This window comes from Agrilus planipennis, unplaced genomic scaffold, assembly GCF_000699045.2.
Source record: "Agrilus planipennis isolate EAB-ADULT unplaced genomic scaffold, Apla_2.0 scaffold241, whole genome shotgun sequence".
NCBI lineage: Eukaryota > Metazoa > Arthropoda > Insecta > Coleoptera > Buprestidae > Agrilus > Agrilus planipennis.
The window spans coordinates 351,983-373,671 of NW_020439027.1; the positions used below are offsets into that span (position 1 = coordinate 351,983).

The window sequence follows — 21,689 nt, forward strand, 5'->3', positions numbered from 1 at the left end:
AAGTGTACTCTTTTTGAACAAAAAATAGTTGGTCACCTTAGTCTCAAGGGCTTCTACATAGTAAAATACCCTACGATCTACGTAAAAAGTATTCTAATTCTAGAAAAAACTATTAAATTTAATTCATGGTTCTTTAGTTTGTTTTCGTTGTTTAATCCAGTATTTATACAAGTGTTCACCTCAAAACACAGGTTTTATATACATAAATCTGTTAATTGGTTACTGAAAATACCTATGTAGGTAATTATTTAAAGATGAACTTTGTAATGTGTACCTTTGGTTTGTATTTCGAATTTCATTGTGTATAATTCCAAGAACAATTTTACATACTTAAAAATGAATGCAAATAAAATTAAAAAAAATGTTAGGTAGGTGTTTGTTATACTGGGCGTACAAAATTTCAATTATGTGTAACTTAAAATAGCAGAAAGATAGTTTTAAATTTTCACCCATTAAAGAAATGCTGACTAAAGGGATGATAATAACCACAAGAGATATTGACTAAAAGTATTTTACTTGCATTAAATTTAAATCATTGCTTAAAATTTGGAAATTAGTGGATATTTTTTCAAATTAAACAGATATTGTATTTAAAAAAACGCGGAAATATGATCCGCGTCAAAAAATATCCTAACAAGAATAAAGTTCCAGAAAATCGTATGATTTAATTTAGAGTTTGGATTAGTCTCTAAATACCTGAAAATCGCTTAAAAAATATACCACAATTTTCATAAGTCCAAAAAGCTTTATTTTTTATTAATTCGTTTAGCCATGGTTTGGGTTTTGGTTACTTACTTCTTCCAACAGTAGAGGAATAGCCAATATATATGATATAAAAAAATTAATGGCTGCTTCTCGATCTCCTTTTTTAGTGTTTTCAAAAACTGGCTATCTTCTTTGGTTTTCGAGTTATAAACAGTTGAAAGTTTTGACTACATGTTCATATCTTAGTTGTTTGTAATATTAGAAAAAAACAACTATTATTTACATAGGATGCAGTGGTGTCGGAAAAATTAAAAAAAAGATCATACCCTTTCGAGTTATGATATAAAGTTGTATTTTTTTAAATAGGAAAAGATAATTTTTGCCTCTTTTCAAATGTATATAATGTGTGGGATCGCATTCGATTGATAAGCATTTAATTACGAAAATAATCATTTGTTAGTTTACCCCTTGCATTTTTTATATTGATTTCTAGTAGGCGTCTGTTATCTATGTGATAGTGATCACTCGTTGATCATTAAAACTTCACTCTTCCCTAGTTATAGTATTTTGACTGAAGAAGCATATATTAGCTGTGCCGAAATTTTCTGACAATAACGAGCACTACTGCTGCGAAAGCAACCCTCATCGTACCATCGACATTAGATCTCAAATCCAAGAATATTCTTATTTTAATCCAGTTTCAGCTCTATGTGATTGATAGACCAGATCCCAAAATCATTGAAGACATCAGGGTCGTCACGTAAAATGCTAAAGCAATTGAGCCTATTTCTGAATACGAATCCACAGACGTCGAACCCATGGATGAATCCCAAATAGCAATTCCATCGATTTAAGCAGAAAGACTTCAACTGACGAAATACTGCTGACGTTTGTCTCAAAAAACTGAAGCCATTACCAAATGTTGAGGCAGAAACAAGAAACAGAATGAACGTAAGAGAAGTTTAAAAATAATCGTTCAAGCAAGAGAAAATCCGCCATTCTTACTGATACCCCTATCAAACATGAACTTGAAAAGGAGAAAGGTCTCAGATTGACCAAAGATAAAGCGGAGAAATGTAAAAAAAAATAGAAATCGTTAAGAAAAATGTAAGAAAAAGGAATAGAAATTTCAGAAAGTTGCAACACGAAGCTCTGCTACAAATTTGAATCGTTTTTTATAGAGTTTTTTTTGCATGAAACTCCATAAGAGAAAACCCAAAATTAAAAGATTTGGAGATAAAAGGAACCATCTTACCATTCTGTAGGTATAAATCCATCTTTGAAAAATGTTATCGTCTAAAAATACCCTTAAGTGCATGAAGTGTGTCTTGGGCCACCGTCTTATTAAAAACAAACGGCATTATAAATTACCAAGTCATCATCATAAGATCGTCAATCTTCGCATTTTCCTAAAACCAGAACATCCCACATCCTTGACTATTTGTGAACAGTAATATAATCTAAATCTACCTCTACTCTTCTTAACTCCTATTTCTGCTTCTAATAGCCCTTCATGCCTGAGAAGACATCCTGTCTCGCCTACCTATTTCTTATTGCCTTATACAGAATCCTCTGTTCTCCTATTATTTCTAATACCTCGTCATTCCTAACCTTCTCTATCCACGATATCCTCATCATTCCCTTTTAACACCACATTTCGAACGCTTCTATCCTTTACCTTTTTGCCGCGACCATGTTTCGCACGCGTACAGCGCTGCACTCTGGACATAAACCTTTAACAATGTTTTTCAAATTTTTGTAGGACTAAGTAATGGAAAATTTTTCATCAGTATCTACGTGCTGTGAAACTTCCTTCAAAAATTCTGTAACCCATACATCTTCCAAAAGTGAAACACATTCTTAGCTTGTTTTTGTATACCTATATATATTTTTGGAATGTACAAGTTGTACCTAATGAACATAAAATATAATAAGCAGGGAGTTTCATTTGAAAAACATATGTTTGCATCATAACTAAAAAACGAAGTGTTAGAAAAAACTGAAGTACGCCATTGGATTCCACAGAAAAATTATGTAACAATACTTTTTAATTTCTTAAATAAGTTTAAAGATAACTTCAACGGTTATACTTTTCAACTCAACGGATATGAAAATTTTGCTACCATCTTTAATTTCACAAAAAAGTAGCACCTATCACAAAAACCGCAACCCTTTATCTTTAAAAATAAGGGAGATACCCCGCAAAAGCGCCAAAATTGGATATCCTGTACACTATAAAAGATAGTTGTAAATTGTTAAAAAATAAATTTAGCGTTCTTTCAAAAATTTGCACCCTTTTTAAGACCAAAGATGGTCGACTACTCGAAAAGTGTGTATTGTTTACTCCTCTCCCCTATGTGTTTATATCATTCGAGAAGTCGGTACCTACAGACTACTCCATAGATTTGAACAAAATATATCATATATGTTCCCATTATGGTAGAAAAAAAGTCACTCATCCAATTAATATTTTGAAACAATAATAAATAGGAATAAACAAAACAAGGTTTGCATAAAATCCTTTTAATTAGTAAAAATCTTTTTACAGTTAATTAGTTCTATCGTATAAAGCAAACTATTTATGAATCATANTTCAGGAATTGCTTCGTTCTGCTAAAATAAAATTGTTCATCTCTAACACTGTTGCTATTGAAATCATTGGATAATGCCAGTTATTGTTAATAGTAAAAATTCAAACCTGTTGGGCGTTCTCTTTTGAAAGGTTGCCATTATTATTTAATTGAGACAACTCTTCTGCACCTTTTGTGTTAACTGGGGAACTTAGTGCTTTTACATCCTTTAAGGTATTGGTTGTAATTTTATCAGTTACAATTTCAGGTGGTGCAATGTTAATGCCATAATCTGCAAAATCTTCCGCACCAAACAAGGCAACATTGTGATGAGGTAATGTAAGATCACTCACGTTCGCAGTTACTACAATTTTATCAAAATTTCGAGACTGTAACTGTTCAGATTGTTCGACATCTGAAAAATCGGAAATAGAACTATTAAAATTCGAAATTTTTAATGATATTAATTAAAATTTATTGAAAACTGACACAGTAGTCATTTGATAGTGTGAACTAAAGAAAACAACACTTAATGAGGAACATTAGGTTCAGTTGCTTAGATTATCGATTTGTTAGCCTTAATGAATGTTACATTTATTGTAGCCTAGCAGAATTAATATGCTATTAACATTAATCGGAGTGTATATTATCAAATGTTTACTGTAATTGTAACTGAATTGTCTCATATAAATTATAAAAAATAGACTAAAATCAATTATTTTATATCAAAAAGCGTTTCGGTTCTCTTTAACAATTACTCACAAAATCTACTTGCAATAACTAAAAATAATATGAAAGCAAAAGGATCTTTAAGAAATTGATATTTAGCTGCTCACACTTTTAACAATTTCGGTATTTCTAGTTTTTATTTTATGCAAAACCTTTATCCACTTACCTCTTCATATGTATTTTAAGATTAGCATCCGTATCAAACTTATTGGCGCAAAGTTTACATGGGAATCTCTTGATACCGTTATGGATTTGGCTATGTTCAATTAGTTCATGTTCAAATGCAAACGTTTTTGTACATTTGTCACAGAAATACTTTTTCCTCTCGTGAATTTTCATGTGTTTTTTTAAGACCTTTTGATTCTTCAATTTTTTCTTGCATATAGAGCATGTGAAATCGTTCACGTTATTTGTCTGATTATTGACTGATTGCTGAGCAGAAACTGATTCTACTGACATGTCAGTTAAAAGGAAATCTGATACTGATAGATGACTATCAGTAGCAGCCAATCTTATCCTTAACAGATTGTCATCGTCCAGTTGAATGAATGAGATTGGGATGGTTCCTAAATTTTCATGGATGTAACTGTTTCCTTCAAAGTCCAACTGATAAAATAAGGTATCCATTTCAATGGCTTTGTTACTATATTTGGTGCTTTGTTGTTCTGAAACTGCTTTTACAGTCTTACCAGTTTTCTGAAGTATATAAAATGTTAAATTTACAGTTTATACGTTTATAACAAAAACATACCTCATTTGCTAACATTTGGCTTTCTTTATCTGTGATTTCTTGAAGTTGTTGTGCTGCCAATTTTCTTTTTGACGATTTTGACTTGTTATTTGAAGCTTTGCAGTCTTTACTTCCTTCCTTCGTATGCTTTTTAATGTGTGACTGTCTTTGTCCTGTAGTACGGAATTTTAAGGGACATGAAGGGCAGGAATAAGGCTTCGCTCCTAAAAAAAGAAACGAAAGTAACACCATTTTCTTAAAGACAATTAAATACGTTATTACCAGTGTGAAGTAACATGTGCACTTTCAGGCTCGATTTAGAGCTGAAGTAAGAATTACAGACAAGACAGTTAAACTCTTTATGACCTCCAGGTTTATGGGTTTTGTAATGGGAATCGAGAGTCGATTTTAACGAAAAGCTTTTTTCACACTGTGAGCATCGAAAAGGACGTTCTCCTGTATGGGTTCTCAAATGTCTCACCTAAGAAAAGGGAACATAAAGTAATAATAATAATAATATACTACAATAACAATAATCAATGTCTTACAAGATCAGACGGTTTCTTAAATATCTTCGAGCAAAACTTGCATACATTGTCCTGTTTTTTCTTATGATAGTCATGATGCTTCACATATGTACTCTTTTTAGTAAATGTTCTATAACAGGAGGGACATTGATAAATTGTTGCTTTTTTGTTTTTCCGAGGATCAACCTGTTTTTCAATATCTAAATCTTCAGGAATTGCTTCGTTCTGCTAAAATAAAATTGTTCATCTCTAACACTGTTGCTATTGAAATCATTGGATAATGCCAGTTATTGTTAATAGTAAAAATTCAAACCTGTTGGGCGTTCTCTTTTGAAAGGTTGCCATTATTATTTAATTGAGACAACTCTTCTGCACCTTTTGTGTTAACTGGGGAACTTAGTGCTTTTACATCCTTTAAGGTATTGGTTGTAATTTTATCAGTTACAATTTCAGGTGGTGCAATGTTAATGCCATAATCTGCAAAATCTTCCGCACCAAACAAGGCAACATTGTGATGAGGTAATGTAAGATCACTCACGTTCGCAGTTACTACAATTTTATCAAAATTTCGAGACTGTAACTGTTCAGATTGTTCGACATCTGAAAAATCGGAAATAGAACTATTAAAATTCGAAATTTTTATTGATGTTAATTAAAATTTATTGAAAACTGACACAGTAGTCATTTGATAGTGTGAACTAAAGAAAACAACACTTAATGAGGAACATTAGGTTCAGTTGCTTAGATTATCGATTTGTTAGCCTTAATGAATGTTACATTTATTATATAATAAACATCCACAACAAGATAACATGCATACAAACCTGAGAAAGTAATACATATTCATAAAAAACAACAACAAATACATAAAATAGCAATGAAATATCATTTTATGTCAGAGAAATAAATTAAAACTTTTTGTAAGGCTTTTTCTACTTAATCTTTCTATAGGTCAATTGCATCACTTTTCTGTTCAGTGGTTTATAACATTTAAAGCGTCTGTCCTGTCTGACCTAATGAAACTATCCTAAAACTCAAGGTTTGCTCTATCAGCTAGTATGACTAAGGAAGTACTAAATATATCAGAGATAGGGATTACAGCAATAACGAAACAGCGATAATGAAATATCGAGATTTAAGGCCTGCGAATGATTATTCGTTTCCATAACCAAAGGATTGTTTCTTCACAGTATATGTCGATTTAGCATAATTAATATGCTGGTTACATTCTGTGTGGTTTCCCTTACGCTATATTCACACTATCACGAGTCTACTGTAGTTATGGTTAAAATTTCTTTTGTACCTGAATTTTGGATTTCAACTAAATCACTTGCAGTTACGTTTGCTACACTTGCGGTTAAAAAAGTGTCTCCATTTCCTTGATTAATTTGGTTTAAAGCTGGGTCAATTGACAGTAAAATATTGGATTGCTCTAGATTGTTCTGTGCTTCTTCATTTCCCTCCTATTTAACAAATATACAATTTTATTTGCACTAGATCCATTAAAAAACTTTGAAGACATTAATTCTCACCTTTACTTGTGAGAAATCAGATGTAAGAAAATTATAGTTTGGCAATAAACGCATTTGAAAATCATCATAATCAATAAAAATAGTTTGGATACTTGAATTATTTTCCAAGGGAATATTATTATTTATTTGAATTTGATCCGAATTTTGAACTTTTTCAATTTGCAACAGCATTGGAATTTGATCTCCTTGGTTTTTCTGATTATCAATAACTTCTGCTGTTACCTGCCATAAGTAGAAATAGTTACGTCCTATTTACATCAAATAAAAAAGGATCTTACAATTCCGGAAGAATTTATTATACCACCTATATTGGTCGAAGGAATTGAACTTGCATTCAAATTTTCTACATTTGAATTTACTGTATTGTATTCATTTTTCATTGTATGATTTTCTGTTCCCTTTATATCATCACTTGGAATTACTCGAATATAGTCCGGCACGTCCTGAAATTGGAATATGACAATTTTAATATGAATTAGATAATTTGTTTGTGTTTGTACTTCATTTTGTTTTTTGTGTACTTTGATGTGGTCCCGACACATAGAAACGGTCTTAAAGGTTTTTTCACAATAAGAACAAGCAAAAGGACGTTCAGTCGAATGGGTCAACATGTGCTTCCTACACAACGAAATCGTTTTAAACTGTTTACTACAAATTGGACAAAAGTATGGTTTTTGTGTAGAATGCGTTATCGAGTGCCTTTTTAAAATGGCCCTCGTCACAAAACGCTTTCCGCAAATCTTACACGCATGATTTTTGATATTATAATGGAACTTGAGATGCTCATTCATAGCATATGTAGTATAAAAAGACCTATAAATCACAAGAAACATAAAAGAAAATAATTAAAGTAATAGCAGCATCATACGTACTTAGGACATATTTCACATTTAAACTTTCTTTCGCCAGTATGCGTCAAAAAGTGCCTCTTCAGATGTACTTTTCTAGAAAATGAAGCGCAACAAACTGAACATATGTGAGGTTTAATTTGATTTCTAGAAAGACTCATGTTTTTTGATTTTACGGCATCTACCGGAAGTAATCCTAAAATATTTAAATTTTATTTATGTTACCATTTGCACTATTTATTTTTAATTTTAATAAAATTTGATGTGACTACTTATCTAGAAATAATCCTATAAATATTTTATTTTTATTTTTACTCTATAAAAATAAACTAAAAGAAATGTGTAAATTTAAAAAAAATTGTTAATATATTCCTACCTTGTGGAGTCAATAATAACGGTTGTTTATTTTTATTATCATTGGCATCATTCTGTTGATCATTTTTGTGCTCTTCAATATGTAATTTCAATTCTAATTCGTTTTGAAAACCAGACCGTTTACATATATTGCACGTTGAGATATGCTTCTCTTTTTGTTTCTCGTTACTTAATTCTCCCCTTTCATGACGCCTAAAATGAATTGTTTTTAAATAATAGGATATTATTATTTTTACTGCTTTATTTGTTATAAAATACCTGGTGTGAACATATAAGGCCTTGGCGGTTGGAAGTAATCTATCGCAAATTTTACACTTGTATAATTTTTCTTTTACATGAGTATTTAAGTGTGTAGATAACGTAGACTTTAATGAAAATTTTTGTTTGCATATGTCACACTAAAACAATAGTTCAACTGATACATTTTTAGATTATGTTACGGAAATACATTCGTCAATAACATAGAATTACATACAATTTATATTCCACTAACAGTTACTCTTACTGCGTTGGACATTTTATTACTTTTTTTAATGGATATTTGAAAGAAACTTATGAAATTACCTATAAGTATCAAAAGTAAAAAAATATAAAATATGATTTGTTTTTGGCAGGAAAACCTAATAATCGTATTTTATTATTAAATTACTTACAGAATACGGTTTTTCACGAGTATGAACCCTTATATGTCGAAGAAGGTCGGAAGGTTTTTTAAACTCCTTGATACAAAATGAACAAACATACCATCGAACGTCTCCTACTTTCCTCTGCTTAACTTCGTAATTCCTCACCGCTTCTCCCCCAATCGATTCAGTCAATGTAACATACTTAAAATCTACTTTATCATCAAAATTTTTTTTTTCCATATCCGTTTGATCGGAATTCAGATTTAAGTCTAATTCAGGGGCAACTATTGAATCTTTTTTTTCACATTCATTTTTTGTTTTACCACATGTTTGTTTTTCAAGTTCTTTTAATTGATGTAAAACTTCTGAGATGTCGTCGTATTTTTTACCTGAATGTATTCTAGTTATATGGCCATTTAAAGATGCAACTTTTTTAAAAATGCACGAACATAAGTTACATTTGTACATGTTCTCACCAGGTCGTGGTACTGTATGGGTTTTCTCTACATGGACTCGAAGATTACCTAAAAATGATAAGACTTTCCATTCTAGTCAATCTACTTAATTAATTTACTGAAAATGTCACCTTTTTGACAAAATCTGGCAGGACATAGCGTACATAAAAAAGGTTTAACTCCTGTGTGTTTTGACATATGAATTTGTAGTGTTCCTTTCTGTGCAAAACCACGATTACATTCTTTACACTAAAATAAACCATTTAAAAGAAAAATTATGTAAGAAGTTAAAACTATTCCTGTTTAAAACTAGACGTTTACAAACACAAATACGTTTTCAGCATAATTGTTCAAAGGAGAAATAATTACACAATTTTTTTAAATAAAAAAAGTCAAGTGATAAAAACTGTTCTAATGTGCAATTTGAAATAAAAAAAAAATAGGATAGACAGATAGAATTAAGTTGCAAAAGAGTGAAATTAATGAAAAGTTTGTAAAAGACATTAATTGCACTAAATATGGATTAAACAGAAAATAGCTAGCTAATTGTATAAATAGTTATGCTTTGGTTAAAATAAGTACAATATTATACTATTGATGTATACGAAATTAACTACAGTTTCTTCCAACCAAATTTAACAAAATTATTTTCGTACAAATAGAACTTCTAATATAAATTTGCTTTAAAAAAAACTTTTTAACAGCACTATTCATTTTTAAAGAAAATTTTTCGTAAATTTCAAATTGTATATTACTTTGAAATTTTTTTGTAATATATATTGTAAGCTTATAACAGGTCTATACCAATTTAAAACAAAATAAATACTTACAACAAAAGGTTTTTCACCACTGTGTATCCTAAAATGTCTTTCTAGTAGACAAACTTTCACAAAACTTTTTTGACATACATCACATTTGTGTGGATACTCTTTATTAATATTTGTTTTTCTTTTACTTTTCTTGGCACTATGCAATAACCGATTTACCTATACAAAAAATGCACTTATTTTTTTAAGTAAATCAATTGTATAAGAAACTGATGTACCTTTATATGATAAGAAATGTGTTCCTTATACTCTTTATATGATTCAAAATTAGAATTGCAATAACTGCAAACTCGCTTCAGTGTTGTTCCTTCTGATCTGTTAGATACTAAATCACTTAGATGACAAGCTACATGGTCATTAAATTCGTCCTAAACAAGAGTAGACATCTATTTAACAAATTGTAAATTTTATAAATATTTAAATGTACATTTTCCTTGTCAGGATGAGATATTATCCCAGCTTATATAAATTTCCTACCTCGTTTTCAAATTCTAATTGACAATCACTGCATGTAAATGTTTCTTCAATTTGATGCAAAAGAAGATGAGATTTAAGACTCGCTAATCTTTGAAATTTTCTGTCACACAAAGGGCAAGCAGGTTCACCTTTAGTATGCATTGCTGTATGAATCCTAAAATTGTCTTGTACATTAAAGCTAGCAGAACACTGATCACATTTGTATTTCTTTTTTTTGTGATGCTGTTCCATATGATTTTCATAGTATTGGGGATTTTTAAATTTTGTTGAACAAACATTGCACTGGAACTTTTTTTTCTTCTTGTTTTGGACATCTTTGGGACTTGTATTTTGTCCTAGTTCTTGCTGTATGATGTTGTTGTTCTCAGAAGTAGAAAGCGTAATGTGTGTATTTTGAAGTAAGTCACTAAAAGCAAATAGTATATGCAAATTAGGAACACCAAAAGTTTCAGTTACTTACGTTGGATCAGAATTACAACCATATTCAATTACAGTAGGTCGGGTGGTATTCTAAAAATTAAGAATTAATTATGTGCTCTTTCAACATCAAATTACTACTAACCTGGGATGTTTCGACAACACAAAATTTATTGTCAGGTAGCGATTTTACTATAATATTTTGTGAAAGGAATGTTTGAACCTCTTGATTTGATAAATCTAAAGCATCAATAGGAATTGCAATATAACTAAATGATTGGTTCTGCTTATCAATACTATCTTCTTTATTAATTACTATTTGCGAATCCATTTGTACCTATTATTATTGTGGTCTACATTTCTGTATTGTTATTGTACACCGCAGCTATAAACAAAAATAAAAATTGATACATCATAACCTATCAGTTAAATTTTTATGTTTGTCATTTAGACATAGATATGAGATACAATTTATACTTTAGATACGAGATACATACATCTCTTATCTATGGAAACGACAACAAGTCATAATAAACCATGATAAGTTTGATGTCAATAGCGAAGTGAGCTTAGTTATCTGAATTTGGTTTTCTTTTTGCATGTATGAACTTTTTAAAGTTACACATGCTAATCATGGTGAGAATATGTAGTACAATTAACATTAACTTCATCTTGTTAATTTGTTGTCACTTTTCGCGACAGAAGACATACATTATTTCTTTTTAAAATAAATATCGAACTACCTGCTATTTCCTAAAAATTGCATGTATTGGGAGACTTCAGTCAATTTTTTTTTTTGAAAAGACAATTAGCGATTATAGCGCCACTATATTGTCGATTCTGTCATGATTCATAGAAAGTTTAATTTGAACGTAAAATATTAGCTTGGTGATATGATTTTCCATCTATGTTCTATAGTTTTAATTATTTACGAATCTATGAAATTTGTGCATCTTGTAAAGATCTTGTTCATCAAGTTCATCTTGCCATCTTGTATTAAAAGCGACACCACATCGCCATTTTTAAAATTTTGCAATTTTGCTTTTCGGTAAGAATTTTCATTGCATTTCATGTTTTTATTGATAAATAGTGTAGTTTATTCGTTTTTCTTCTCCAATTTTACAGATTAACCATAAGATCAATATATCAAGAGTGGGATTGTTCATTTTGATGTTACGGAAAAAGGGATGTATCTGCTGTGGCGTTCTACCTGTCGACTATTCATCATAGAAAATACTGCAGTAATTAGGGTGAGCATACATGCTATATTATTTATATAGTATATTTATCTGATATTGACAGAGAAAAGTGAGTTTACTAGGAAGGCCTAATTATTTATATATGTATATCTAAAAAAAAGTTTTTCATAGATTTCATTTTACTGGAACATTAGGAAAACTGCGGATACCATCAAATTAAAGAGCATTGGTTGTGTTAGTCCTCATTCGCTCCAGACACTAAATGTGAATATGGTCCTAAAGAATGCTATAAAGTGCCTTTTTTCAATTGGAAATGAAGGCAGTGTGCTGTTGCTAAAGGAAGAATTTGGGACAATGAACTGGTAAGTAACAGTATTAACAAAAAATTGTAAATGAGGTCTCAGAAAGTTTAGTTTCTTAGACATTTGTAACTTGCTTCAACAGGCAACTTTTAAACATTTCAGAAATGGCAAATGCTGAACAGCAGAATTACTGTTGAACTGATCCTTTCATTAGTGTACATGTTACCGATTTATTTGCTTTAAGAGTGGTAATTAATTACTTTTTCTTGCCCGTTTCTATAGATTATCCAAGAAATTAGAATGAATTGCAGTTAATTTTGACCTGGAAAATGGGAGGCATTGGAAACTGATTTGGAAACCACTCAAACAACAAATTGTCTACAATGGCATCCCTCCTAGATTTGGTTTACTCATCATACTGGTAGACTTTAGAACGCTAACTTCTACAGATAATTACGGTGAGAATACATGATAATTATTATTAATGTTTCTTCAGTAATCTCTAACAATTATCTATAGTAGACAGTATGAAATGACTATGGCGTATACATAACATTTATAAATATCAATTATTCACAACATCTATGGTATTTCGTTTATCATTTATCTATGATTTACAGCTTAAAAATCTATGATTAGTTCACGTTTATCTGTCAAATGTGATCTTTAATCATCTGTACTTGACGCTTGTTGCCTTTTTAGCTGTTTTACTTAGTTTTTGGTGCATGTTTTTAGGTGTGTTTAATCTCATCCTTAGTTAATATTGAAATTAATGTTTTTCCTGTTAATTTCTACAGATCGTCCAACGAATGAGAGAGACTTAAAGTTCAGTTTGGTCATACTGAACAACCAATGTCTACATGGGTGTGGTCTTGTGTGAACTATATTAATGATTTGCTGTTTTCGTCTTCGCCTTGCAACATTATGCAGTTAATTTTCAACCCATGAGTGAGAGCAACTGGATATTTATTTGAATTCCACTGAAACAACAAATTTTCTGCTAGGGTGTTTCTACTGGAGTTGGTTTGTTTTTCACACTTGTAAACTTTGGAACGTTACGTGCTACAATTAATTAAGGTGAGAATACTTGATATAATTAATTTTAATTGCTTTTTATTAATCTGTTACCACCGTATCTGTTTCAGATCGACGTTGGAGAAGACAAAGATGACCTCGTGGTTAAAATAGTTCTTTATCTTGCATGTTCTATCTAGTAGAATTCATGAAGTTCATTTTATTCAAATTACTTTTTAATTTTGCATGTTTTTTTTTTGTAGTTAATTTGTATTAGTTTTTATTTTGCATGCCTATTTTTGTTCATTTTATTAGAAGTAATTGTTGATTGTAGATGTTTTTATTTTTATTTTGTATGTAGTAGTAGAAATAACACGTTTAGTAGTTGTAGTATAGTCTAACTTTGCTTACCTCTTCGCTTAGCTTACTGCATATTCTTCCTAATTTGCTTTGCATTTACCCTACGAGTTCTACATGATTCAACGTTTCGTTATCGTGTGTGTTTCTTCTCACCCTTGTGGAATTAGGGAGGGCCTCCCCGAACGACTTCCCTTGGGCTTAGCTATTTAGTTGATCTTAAAAGTGTCTTATACACTTTTCGCGAGTCTACTCTAGCGTTACTTCCTTTCAGACAGGGTACAGTGGGTTATCTGGAATAGGAGCAATAGGCGACTGCCCAGCTTGCCTTGGCGAAATCTGTCCGATCTTCTCTACCAAAGCTATTAGTATTTGTCGTTAGTCCTTGTAATTGCACTATTCGCTTTCAGGTAATCGAAGAAGACTGAAGACATCGTATTTTTTGCTTTTTATTGTATTTTCTTTGAAATTGCATTTGTTTTCTTGCGTTTCTCTTACAGGTATTTTGTTGTTTACTCTATAAACTGTTGTATTTTTATATACGTAACTTACATTCATATCAAAAATGTTTCTAAATTGATTTTTTGGCATAATCGTTAAAATTAAATTAATTGTTTGTTAACATTTGTTATAATAATAATTTGGGCGGATAGGGTGGCTATAAGGGGCGATGTGGAGGCCACAGTGGGTTAGGGAGGCTTTTTTCTCCCTAATCTAGTGTTTAAATTAAAATGTGACAGTCTATGAGTAAAATAACGCTTTTTATTGTATTTTCGTTGAAATTTCAGTTGTTTTCTTGTCTTTCTCTTGCAGATATTTTTGTCTTTTAACATTTGTATCATTAGGAACTGTTATTTCTTACATATATTATTGTATCATCTATTATACAGTTGATTGAAATAAATATCGTTTGTTCTAATAAGTGTAAATATTGCGTTTAAATAAATAAATAAATACATTATCACTGGATTTTCATTATTTCGGTGTTTTAGCAATGTAGCAGTGAATTTATCTGCCTTTTAAAGTTACGACCGAATATGCCAAATGATAGTTTCGAACACCGTATCAGTATTATTACCTCCTATACCACTGGCGCCCTCTGTCAGCAAACGCCTGAACTAGACAAGTAAACCATAGTGATCGCAGCGCTCTCTAGCGACAGACCTCCAAACTACAGAAGTTCGGCTAACCACCACCAGGGGCAAACAGCTGAATTAATTTGACTCGCCAGTCCATCGCGATCACAGCGCCCCCTAGCGACAGACTAGAGAACCAAACTAGTTCAGCTATTTGCCGCTAGAGGTCCAAATGTGAATATGGTCCTAAAGAATGCTATAAAGTGCCTTTTTTCAATTGGAAATGGAGGCAGTGTGCTGTTGCTAAAGGAGGAATTTGGGACAATGAACTGGTAAGTAACAGTATTAACTAAAAATTGTAAATGAGGTCTCAGAAAGTTTAGTTTCTTAGACATTTGTAACTTGCTTCAACAGGCAACTTTTAAACATTTCAGAAATGGCAAATGCTGAACAGCAGAATTACTGTTGAACTGATCCTTTCATTAGTGTACATGTTACCGATTTATTTGCTTTAAGAGTGGTAATTAATTACTTTTTCTTGCCCGTTTCTATAGATTATCCAAGAAATTAGAATGAATTGCAGTTAATTTTGACCTGGAAAATGGGAGGCATTGGAAACTGATTTGGAAACCACTCAAACAACAAATTGTCTACTGTTTTTCTTTTACTTTTCTTGGCACTATGCAATAACCGATTTACCTATACAAAAAATGCACTTATTTTTTTAAGTAAATCAATTGTATAAGAAACTGATGTACCTTTATATGATAAGAAATGTGTTCCTTATACTCTTTATATGATTCAAAATTAGAATTGCAATAACTGCAAACTCGCTTCAGTGTTGTTCCTTCTGATCTGTTAGATACTAAATCACTTAGATGACAAGCTACATGGTCATTAAATTCGTCCTAAACAAGAGTAGACATCTATTTAACAAATTGTAAATTTTATAAATATTTAAATGTACATTTTCCTTGTCAGGATGAGATATTATCCCAGCTTATATAAATTTCCTACCTCGTTTTCAAATTCTAATTGACAATCACTGCATGTAAATGTTTCTTCAATTTGATGCAAAAGAAGATGAGATTTAAGACTCGCTAATCTTTGAAATTTTCTGTCACACAAAGGGCAAGCAGGTTCACCTTTAGTATGCATTGCTGTATGAATCCTAAAATTGTCTTGTACATTAAAGCTAGCAGAACACTGATCACATTTGTATTTCTTTTTTTTGTGATGCTGTTCCATATGATTTTCATAGTATTGGGGATTTTTAAATTTTGTTGAACAAACATTGCACTGGAACTTTTTTTTCTTCTTGTTTTGGACATCTTTGGGACTTGTATTTTGTCCTAGTTCTTGCTGTATGATGTTGTTGTTCTCAGAAGTAGAAAGCGTAATGTGTGTATTTTGAAGTAAGTCACTAAAAGCAAATAGTATATGCAAATTAGGAACACCAAAAGTTTCAGTTACTTACGTTGGATCAGAATTACAACCATATTCAATTACAGTAGGTCGGGTGGTATTCTAAAAATTAAGAATTAATTATGTGCTCTTTCAACATCAAATTACTACTAACCTGGGATGTTTCGACAACACAAAATTTATTGTCAGGTAGCGATTTTACTATAATATTTTGTGAAAGGAATGTTTGAACCTCTTGATTTGATAAATCTAAAGCATCAATAGGAATTGCAATATAACTAAATGATTGGTTCTGCTTATCAATACTATCTTCTTTATTAATTACTATTTGCGAATCCATTTGTACCTATTATTATTGTGGTCTACATTTCTGTATTGTTATTGTACACCGCAGCTATAAACAAAAATAAAAATTGATACATCATAACCTATCAGTTAAATTTTTATGTTTGTCATTTAGACATAGATATGAGATACAATTTATACTTTAGATACGAGATACATACATCTCTTATCTATGGAAACGACAACAAGTCATAATAAACCATGATAAGTTTGATGTCAATAGCGAAGTGAGCTTAGTTATCTGAATTTGGTTTTCTTTTTGCATGTATGAACTTTTTAAAGTTACACATGCTAATCATGGTGAGAATATGTAGTACAATTAACATTAACTTCATCTTGTTAATTTGTTGTCACTTTTCGCGACAGAAGACATACATTATTTCTTTTTAAAATAAATATCGAACTACCTGCTATTTCCTAAAAATTGCATGTATTGGGAGACTTCAGTCAATTTTTTTTTTTGAAAAGACAATTAGCGATTATAGCGCCACTATATTGTCGATTCTGTCATGATTCATAGAAAGTTTAATTTGAACGTAAAATATTAGCTTGGTGATATGATTTTCCATCTATGTTCTATAGTTTTAATTATTTACGAATCTATGAAATTTGTGCATCTTGTAAAGATCTTGTTCATCAAGTTCATCTTGCCATCTTGTATTAAAAGCGACACCACATCGCCATTTTTAAAATTTTGCAATTTTGCTTTTCGGTAAGAATTTTCATTGCATTTCATGTTTTTATTGATAAATAGTGTAGTTTATTCGTTTTTCTTCTCCAATTTTACAGATTAACCATAANAAATAAAAGCTACCAAGTATTAGGATATATATATAAATAAGTCTTCCTAGTAAATAGCATGCATTATACATGGTTAAAAAATTGATATAATGCTGAACTGTTTTCTCTGTTAATATCAGATAAATATACTTGATAAATAATATAGCATACATATTCACCTTAAGTGCAACATTTTTTAGGAAGATAAGTAAGCAGATAGAACGGCACAGCATACATGCAGCTTTTTCAGTAACATTAAAATGAACACTCTTCCATTCTTGGTATCTTAATGTTATGGTCAATCTGTAAAAATAGAGAATAAAAATGAATAAACTACACCATTAATCGATAAAAACATGAAATACAATGAAAATACCTACCGAAAAGCAAGATTGCAAAATTTAAAAAATGGCGACGTAGTGTCGCATTGAATACAAAATGGCAAGATGGACAAGATGCACAAATTTTATAGAAAGATATCAACAAATTACGTCAATTAATACTGTGTTGATGGAAAATCATATCACTAAGTAAATTTTTATTATTGCTATACAAAATAAGCTTCTCTATGAATTCTAATAACAGAATCAAAACTGTAGTGGCGCTATAACCGGCAATAGTGTATTTTCAGAAAAAAATTAGAAAGACTGAAACCTCCCAAAACATGCAACTTTAACTGGGTAGTTCGACATTTATTTTAAAAAAAAAGTAACACACGTTTGCTATCTCATGCACAATGTTCCAGGAAGTCTTCTGTTGCGAAAAATGACAAATAATTAATAACATGCAGGTAATACTAACTGTACTACATATTCTCACCTTGATTAGCTGTAGTGTAATCTCACCTTAATTAACTGCAAAAGGTAGCATTCTGGAGTCTACAACTGTAATGAGCAAACCAAATCCAGGAGAGATACCACTGCAGATAATTTGTTTCAGTGACTTCAAAATTAACTTCCGATTGCCTCCCATTTGTTTAACAGTCTACAGAAATGTGCTACAAAAAGTAATTAATTACCATTTTAAAGTAGTAATGTGATAATAAAGTTAGAGACATTGGTGACAAGTAAAATAATATACACAATCTAGTATTCATTAATAAGCGAAATTAGTAGCTGGTATGTTGAAAATTTACATATTTAGTTAAGCTAGTTTCAGAATGATCAAAAGGTAAGTACCACATTAATTCTGCTGCTCTGCCTCTGTCATTTCTGAAACGTCTTTTATAAATTGTCTATTGAAAGCAAGTTGTGGTATCTAAGAAATTAGTTTCTGGAGCATCATTTACTATTGTTAATTGTATGTATAATATATATATAGGTGTATTTACATATTTTTATGAAAGAGATACGAGCATTTGTTTATATTACCTTAACTTCTATTAACATAATATTTCCAACGGTTTCAGTCTTAATATTTTCTTTTGAGCCGCAATACCTACGTAACTTTCTTGTAATTTTTGAACAACTTTCACTTACAGATATTAGGTAATTGGTCTATAGTTTTATGCAACATTTCTCTATCGCCTCTTTTTAATCTAATCCTTTACGTGCATACCTTTTGAATATCTGCTTCCTCCTTTTTCCGACACAGTTTGGCGGAATTTTCAATGTTTACATTCACAAGTACAAAAAAATTGTATCGGAATTCACAGGCCGCCAACAGGTTTATGAAAATGTATTGTTTTCCCAACGATCACTAACGATGCTGCCCCTATTTTATCTAATAACAGTGTTCTTATGATGAATATGCATACGAAACCACTTTTCGGGTTACTATTACGAAGGCAATTTTTATTTTGCACGTCTTTCCTTATGGATAGATAACAGACATAGTCATAAATCATTTGAAAGATGAGGCGACGTATTATCTATGGGTGACGTATATTTCCATAGATCAAAGATATATACACTTACGATAGTTTATGTATCTGTAATCTATAGTACATTTTTTAGAAACAAAACCTATTTTGCTTATGCAACCCTTCATACTAATTGTTAATTTTTCTTCCTGACAGTGCTATCCGCGTCATCTGTTCAATTGAGGAACAACCATACACGATCTAAAGTGAAATATCTATGTAAACATTATGTATATCTATGGTCGTGAACATCTCGTCAACATTTCTGGTTATTGTTATTTTCCAATTGTCAAGTTGTCATAGAGGTTAGAGGTTATTGTTTATCAAAAAGTATATTAAAATTGATTCCTTTTGTTTTATATTAGAAGTTGGTTATAGGAAAGGTAAGGATCTAATGTAAATATACCTTTTAAAGTTGAAAGTAATAATTTTTAGGGACTAATAAACGGTACTGTATTAAATGTCTATTTTTTTTTGTGAGACATGAATCTTTCTTGGAACTCGCAAAATTCGCCTGGATTTGTTTATTTCGATACCAGTACCAGCACAGATTTCATTCCATTTGATTCAACTTCAACTCCAACAAAGACATGTGAAAAATTGACAAATAATTCTCCATTTAATAAGGGAGAAAAACAGAGGTTTTATAATAATTATAACAGTAACAATAATTCTAGCAATTTGATTGGAAGTAACAAAAAAAATTCAAACATTTCATTTGATAATTCTTCGAGTCCCATTAGTTTTAACAGATCATGGAACAAAACCAAATGGAATAGTTTTGAGAACTATAAAAATGATTCATCTAATTATCCATATAATAGGAGGAATTATAAAGGAGGTAGTTACAATCAAAGATTGGTTAATAATTCGAAAGGAAATTGTTCTAAATCTTTTTCATTCACAGATTGCAAACAAAAAAAAGTAAGTAAAATTGGCCAGAGATATGAGATTATACAATTACTATTAATATTTGACTTATTAATTTTTAAAATGTTTTTATAAGTAAATGAGAAGTCCCTTCAATTAATGAATCTTTTTGCAGCAATATGATATAAACATGTACGTGCATCCATCCTTCTTGGAAAATCCATGGGAAGAATTGGAAAATCAGCACAAAGAGAAAAAAGAAAGTAGTTTGTCAGATCAAGGGTCTAGTTGAGAAATATTTAATTAATTATTTTTACAGTTTTGTATGAATTTATTGCACTTAAAAGTAATATGCATTTCAGTAATTTACTTTTACTTATATTGTTAATGTTTTAATTTGATTTTGTATCGTAACAGTCATGTAATTTTTGATACCTACTTGTTTTGTAAAAAGTTATAATTCATTTTACAAAATAGAATAACCATCTGCATCTCCATGGTACAGTACAAAGCAAAACAAAAGTACAATTAACTGTAAGTTAATATTAATCTGTATCTCTATAAGATTTCATTTAATTTCATTAAATTACACTTCTTAATATTTATAAAATTACTTTCTTCATTAAATCCAAAAAATGTATGTGTAAAGTTCATTTTAAAATCTCTTATGTATTTTATTTTACCTTAGCAATAATAAAATTAAATAGGGCAGGAAATAGGGCTTTCAAAATGCGATAATTTATAACAGCAAACGAACTATACAGGGTTGTAGGAAACGATACAGGAAACAAAGTATAACAACTCAATTATTTGCGAAATAAATATGATGTCGAAAAAATTGCAGACAATGCAAAAAATTTCGTTTCTTCGGTCTACGTGGACAACTGTGGATTAATTTAGATTGACTACAATATGGATTGCAAACGAACTTGATTCGAATTTTTTTGGCCAAGAAAATTGCAAAAAAAAAACGAAAAATGTATTTATTTATTGTGTGGCTGCAAAGTGGATTCTGGCGCATTTATAGTTTTCAAGCAATAGCTAATTGAAATTGAAAATCGAAAATAGTATCAGGCATGTTGAGATTTTAACTGATTATCTAAAATTTACATATTTCAATTTAAACGGCGTTTGAATGTTTAGTGTTTCGTTTGAAATTGCACTAGAGCCGCATAGAAGTAGATTTAGTTTTTTCGACGTTATTTTGTGTTGAAAAATAATGGAGTGTTATACTTTAGAGTACATTTTGCTCCCTGGATTGTTTCCTACAACCCTGCATAGTTCGTTTCCCTCATTAATCATAGCAAAAATAATTACATTTATTCCCTATTTCCTGACTTAAAATTGTTTGGTAAAATTAGAATATCTCATAATTTTAATAAATAACCAAACATTTAGTTGTGATTTCCACATTCTATTATACTAACGAAATTATTTAATTATTAATTAAGATTTGCAAACTAAATTAATGTTGAATATCAACTATTTTTGTCTTGTGTGTATGTGTTTAGCAGGAAATAATTAACAATAAATTAGAGGTTCTCGATTCCTCATTACGCGAATGTTGCTCAATGATTTTATTCAAACCTTCCCTGTGAACTTTTCCGATGTTTTTGAGTTTTCAGCATAAACAGATAGGTGT

At 30.5% G+C, this 21,689-nt stretch overlaps 2 protein-coding genes and 1 long non-coding RNA gene across 3 annotated transcripts; 1 reads left to right on the forward strand and 2 right to left on the reverse strand.

Annotated features, from left to right (window-relative positions):
* Window positions 1-4,166: 4,166 nt before the first annotated feature.
* LOC108738727 (zinc finger protein 236-like) lies at window positions 4,167-12,771 on the reverse strand. The gene is made up of 20 exons (XM_025976427.1): window positions 11,562-12,771; window positions 10,964-11,203; window positions 10,862-10,911; window positions 10,402-10,807; window positions 10,143-10,292; window positions 9,928-10,083; window positions 9,229-9,346; window positions 8,670-9,166; window positions 8,275-8,414; window positions 8,018-8,208; window positions 7,666-7,837; window positions 7,315-7,606; window positions 7,072-7,236; window positions 6,794-7,015; window positions 6,565-6,724; window positions 5,575-5,861; window positions 5,283-5,489; window positions 5,017-5,215; window positions 4,756-4,958; window positions 4,167-4,700 (listed from the first exon to the last, which is right to left on the reverse strand). The coding sequence occupies exons 2-20, from the start codon at window positions 11,147-11,149 to the stop codon at window positions 4,167-4,169; spliced, it is 4,335 nt and encodes a 1,444-aa protein (XP_025832212.1). The 5' UTR covers window positions 11,150-11,203; window positions 11,562-12,771.
* A 2,828-nt stretch (window positions 12,772-15,599) lies between these two features.
* Window positions 15,600-18,246, reverse strand: LOC108738728 (B-cell lymphoma 6 protein homolog). Its single transcript, XM_018472287.1, has 5 exons — window positions 18,162-18,246; window positions 16,346-16,585; window positions 16,244-16,293; window positions 15,784-16,189; window positions 15,600-15,692 (listed from the first exon to the last, which is right to left on the reverse strand). Exons 2-5 carry the CDS (start codon window positions 16,529-16,531, stop codon window positions 15,675-15,677), a joined length of 660 nt encoding a protein of 219 aa, XP_018327789.1. The 5' UTR covers window positions 16,532-16,585; window positions 18,162-18,246; the 3' UTR covers window positions 15,600-15,674.
* Window positions 18,247-19,368: 1,122 nt separating this feature from the next.
* LOC112904990 lies at window positions 19,369-20,299 on the forward strand. The gene is made up of 3 exons (XR_003231487.1): window positions 19,369-19,560; window positions 19,613-20,101; window positions 20,223-20,299. It is a non-coding gene; the product is annotated as an uncharacterized LOC112904990 (long non-coding RNA).
* The last annotated feature ends 1,390 nt before the right edge of the window (window positions 20,300-21,689 follow it).

Excerpts from the sequence above, each read along its gene's own strand:
- LOC108738727 (XM_025976427.1), bottom strand. The coding sequence starts at position 11,149 with ATGGATTCGCAAATAGTAATTAATAAAGAAGATAGTATTGATAAGCAG. Across the intron at positions 10,912-10,963 it reads GTGTTGTCGAAACATCCCAG|AATACCACCCGACCTACTGT; the intron begins GTTAGTAGTAAT and ends CTTAATTTTTAG. Across the intron at positions 5,216-5,282 it reads TTAAGAAACCGTCTGATCTT|GTGAGACATTTGAGAACCCA; the intron begins GTAAGACATTGA and ends CCCTTTTCTTAG.
- LOC108738728 (XM_018472287.1), bottom strand. The coding sequence starts at position 16,531 with ATGGATTCGCAAATAGTAATTAATAAAGAAGATAGTATTGATAAGCAG. Across the intron at positions 16,294-16,345 it reads GTGTTGTCGAAACATCCCAG|AATACCACCCGACCTACTGT; the intron begins GTTAGTAGTAAT and ends CTTAATTTTTAG. Across the intron at positions 16,190-16,243 it reads GGTTGTAATTCTGATCCAAC|TGACTTACTTCAAAATACAC; the intron begins GTAAGTAACTGA and ends ATTTGCTTTTAG.